General features: G+C 60.4%; 2 protein-coding genes across 2 annotated transcripts in view; both read right to left on the minus strand.

Annotated features, from left to right (window-relative positions):
• Nucleotides 1–14: 14 nt before the first annotated feature.
• Nucleotides 15–1,399, minus strand: ACA1_369470 (uncharacterized protein; the record flags this gene model as incomplete). The annotated part of the gene is made up of 6 exons (XM_004340176.1): nt 15–108; nt 208–385; nt 476–576; nt 603–817; nt 1,010–1,216; nt 1,322–1,399. Coding segments are annotated over 6 exons (873 nt in total), but the record flags the coding sequence as incomplete, so codon positions are not given.
• A 374-nt stretch (nt 1,400–1,773) lies between these two features.
• Nucleotides 1,774–2,937, minus strand: part of ACA1_369480 (uncharacterized protein) — a gene marked incomplete at both ends in the record, with an annotated part of 1,295 nt that continues 131 nt past the window's right edge. Inside the window, 6 exons of the mRNA XM_004340177.1 lie at nt 1,774–2,021; nt 2,101–2,185; nt 2,269–2,461; nt 2,540–2,588; nt 2,668–2,733; nt 2,879–2,934. Coding sequence (XP_004340225.1) covers nt 1,774–2,021; nt 2,101–2,185; nt 2,269–2,461; nt 2,540–2,588; nt 2,668–2,733; nt 2,879–2,934 — 697 coding nt within the window. The remainder of the gene's footprint in view (nt 2,022–2,100; nt 2,186–2,268; nt 2,462–2,539; nt 2,589–2,667; nt 2,734–2,878; nt 2,935–2,937) is intronic.

Genomic DNA, 2,937 nt, shown 5'->3' on the forward strand with positions numbered 1-2,937 from the left:
GGCGGCGGGCCGCCCTCGGGTCTGCCGGGAGCCGGTGGCGCAACGGCATCGCGCGTGGGCGGAGGCGGCGCCTCGTGGCGTGTTGGTGTGGGCGGACCTGCGTCGGGTCTGTCGAGAAAGAACCCCACCGGCGGGGAGTTAGGCGCGCCTTATCGACACACGGCTGGGTGGCTGGGCCAGTGGGTTTGGGCGAGTAGGGGGGAGTACCTGGGGGGAGGGCCGCCGGGCGTGGGAGGAGGAGCGCGACCGCCGCCGGCAAAGGAGGGCGGGGCGGCTTCGGCGACCTGCTGGGAGCGGTAGACCTTGGGCACGTTTCTGAATTCGGGAGGCGGCGGGAGATCGGAGATCGGGTGGAACGAGAACCGTCCCTCGGTCTCCATGGCACCTGCACAGCGTCGGTGGTCAGCAATCGCGTAGGATGGCAAGCACTGATCACACGGGTGTAAGGAGGAGGAGGAGAGGGGTGTTGACGTACTGACAGGCTGATGGTACTGAGGGGTGGATGGTCCGGTGGGCGTGGGAGGTCCTCCGCCAGGCGTCGGGGGAGGAAGACCGGGGCGCGGGGGCGGGCCGCCGCTAGGAGGACCGCCGCCACCGGTCACGGGCGGCGTGGGAGGGCCGCCACCGGGGCGAGGCGGGGGCGGGCCACCACCAGGACGCGGCGGGGGAGGACCACCACCAGGGCGAGGCGGGGGCGGGCCACCACCAGGGCGCGGGGGAGGAGGGCCTCCGCCGCCGCCATTGGCAGCCGGCATGGGCGGGCCACCACCTGGCCGGGGCGGAGGCGGTCCACCACCACCACCAGGGGGCGGCATGCCTGCACAACCGGTAGAGAAAGAGCAGATGAGATCAAGGCGGCGCAATTGATGGAAAGCGTGGGAAATGCGTGCATGAATGATTGAGATGGAATAAGAAGCGAAAATAGGACAATAAAATAAAAAATAATGTATATGTTTGTTTTGAATGCAGGTGCTAGCCAACGGTTGATGAGGAATGCTGGGGCACGTACCAGGTCGGGGAGGAGGGCCACCAGGCGAGGGGCCACCTGGGCGAGGGGGGAATCCTCCACCAGGGGCGGGAGGACCTGGACGGGCTCCAGGGTGCCCGGGTGGCACTGGGCCGCCAGGCCGACCGCCAGGGGTGGGACCGCCTGGCCGCGGCATAGGCATGCCTCCACCCACAGGGGGGCCGCCACCACCGCCGCCTCCTGGGCCACCTTCAATATCAAAATATAAATCAGTCAATAATTAATGTTAGATTAGGAGGGGGAGGATAATGAATGAATTGACAAAAAAAGCGAACCTTTAGGCGCGGTCAGGACTGGCGACGAGCGATCATTTGTGACAGTCTTCTTGAGTCTTGCTCCTTTTGCAATCTGCTTTTGTAGTGCTGAGTCCATCTCGTGTGTGCACTCACCCTCACTTTTCCTATCTCTTCTCTATCGATAATTCACGTCGAGTTCGAGATCACGCTCGACCTTGTATTTCCTCGACCAGCAAGAGGCCAGGAACGCGTCAGATCTGTGATGTGCGTGTTCCCTGCTGCGTCGATCGTCTCAGTTTCCTGAATGAATGATTCGAAAATGCAGCGGTACCCCGCACTTCACGCAAGCTACCAATGAACGACCGTAGACCGAAATTTTCAGTTGTCTTCGTCGCGTCGCCAAACCAACGTCGACACCATTTCATACCGCCACCACTCCACCTTCGGCCGCTCGTGTGCTTCTCCTCCTTCACTTGACACCTCATGAAGGTTCTCGAGAGGGAGAGGGTTTCAGTGGGCTTTGTTGGTCTGATCGAGAACTGTGATGAAGTTGGGAAATATGAGGCGATCCTTGATGAGCTTCTTGAGCATGCCGACGATGAAGTTCTCCACCTTCTCCAGGTTCTTGAGCACCTGCTGCGTGCTGTCGCCGATCTGGGCCTCGATCTTGAGGCTCTTCAGCGGACCCACATCGTCGCCCTCCCGCTTGTCAAAGCAGAAATGCACCTTGTTCGCGTGGTGGATTGCGCACACCACACCTGCGCACAACCCGCGCCGACGTTGATGATGAGCGCCTGGCAAAGGCGCGTGGTGGTGGTAGGTATGGGCGGGGCGCACCTTCGAAGTGAAAGTCGGAAAGTGTGAAGGTGACCGGAAGACACACGGTGCGAGGTCGAGGCCAGTTCACCAAAGAGATCAGACACTGGAGTGGGGGGAAGATGGGCCGTCAGTGCAAACGAATCAGCCAGGCCCACGTGACTTGTGGGCACAGGGCTGCACGGGTACCCGCATGGTCAACTTGGCAGTGCCAGAGTACTCCAGAAACACCTTGATCATCATGTCCATGTCGGTGGCCTTCACCTCAGGTTCCTCGGTCGTCGTTGATGATGAAGAGGATGACGACGATGACGATGACGATGATGACGATGTGCCGGTCGCTCCCGTCGAACTGCCGACAGCTGGTGGTGCTGGCACGGACCTTACGATTGCGGATGGAATGAGGGTAAGAGGCTCATGAGGAAGTGTAAGCAATCAAGCAGGTGCCACAGCGGCGTACCGCGCTGTGGTGGCCGGGCTGTCCAACGAAGAAGGGGCGTCGTTCACTGCTGCGCTCACGAGAGGGGAAGCGGTCAGCCGAGCCGAGCAGGGCAAGAAGAGAAAAGAGGGGCAACGGAGGAGACCTACTGGGCAGAGAGGAGAAGTGTGCGGGCGGGTCTGATACGTCTATGAGCCGCACCTCGGGCGCCTTGTCTGCAGTCGGCGGCAACCGAGAGGTGAGCCATGTCGCTCACAAACACAGCCAAAAGAGGAAGCCATAAAAATAAAAAATACAAAATAAAAGAAGAACGAATAAAACAATAAATAAATAAGAGGAGTAAATCAGAGGGAAGCGAACCGCCAAGGGTGAGCGCAGTGATGGCGATGTCGCCGATGAACTCGGGTTTGGGTGCGCTA

The sequence above is a fragment of the Acanthamoeba castellanii genome, assembly GCF_000313135.1.
Source record: "Acanthamoeba castellanii str. Neff unplaced genomic scaffold scf7180000084664, whole genome shotgun sequence".
NCBI lineage: Eukaryota > Discosea > Longamoebia > Acanthamoebidae > Acanthamoeba > Acanthamoeba castellanii.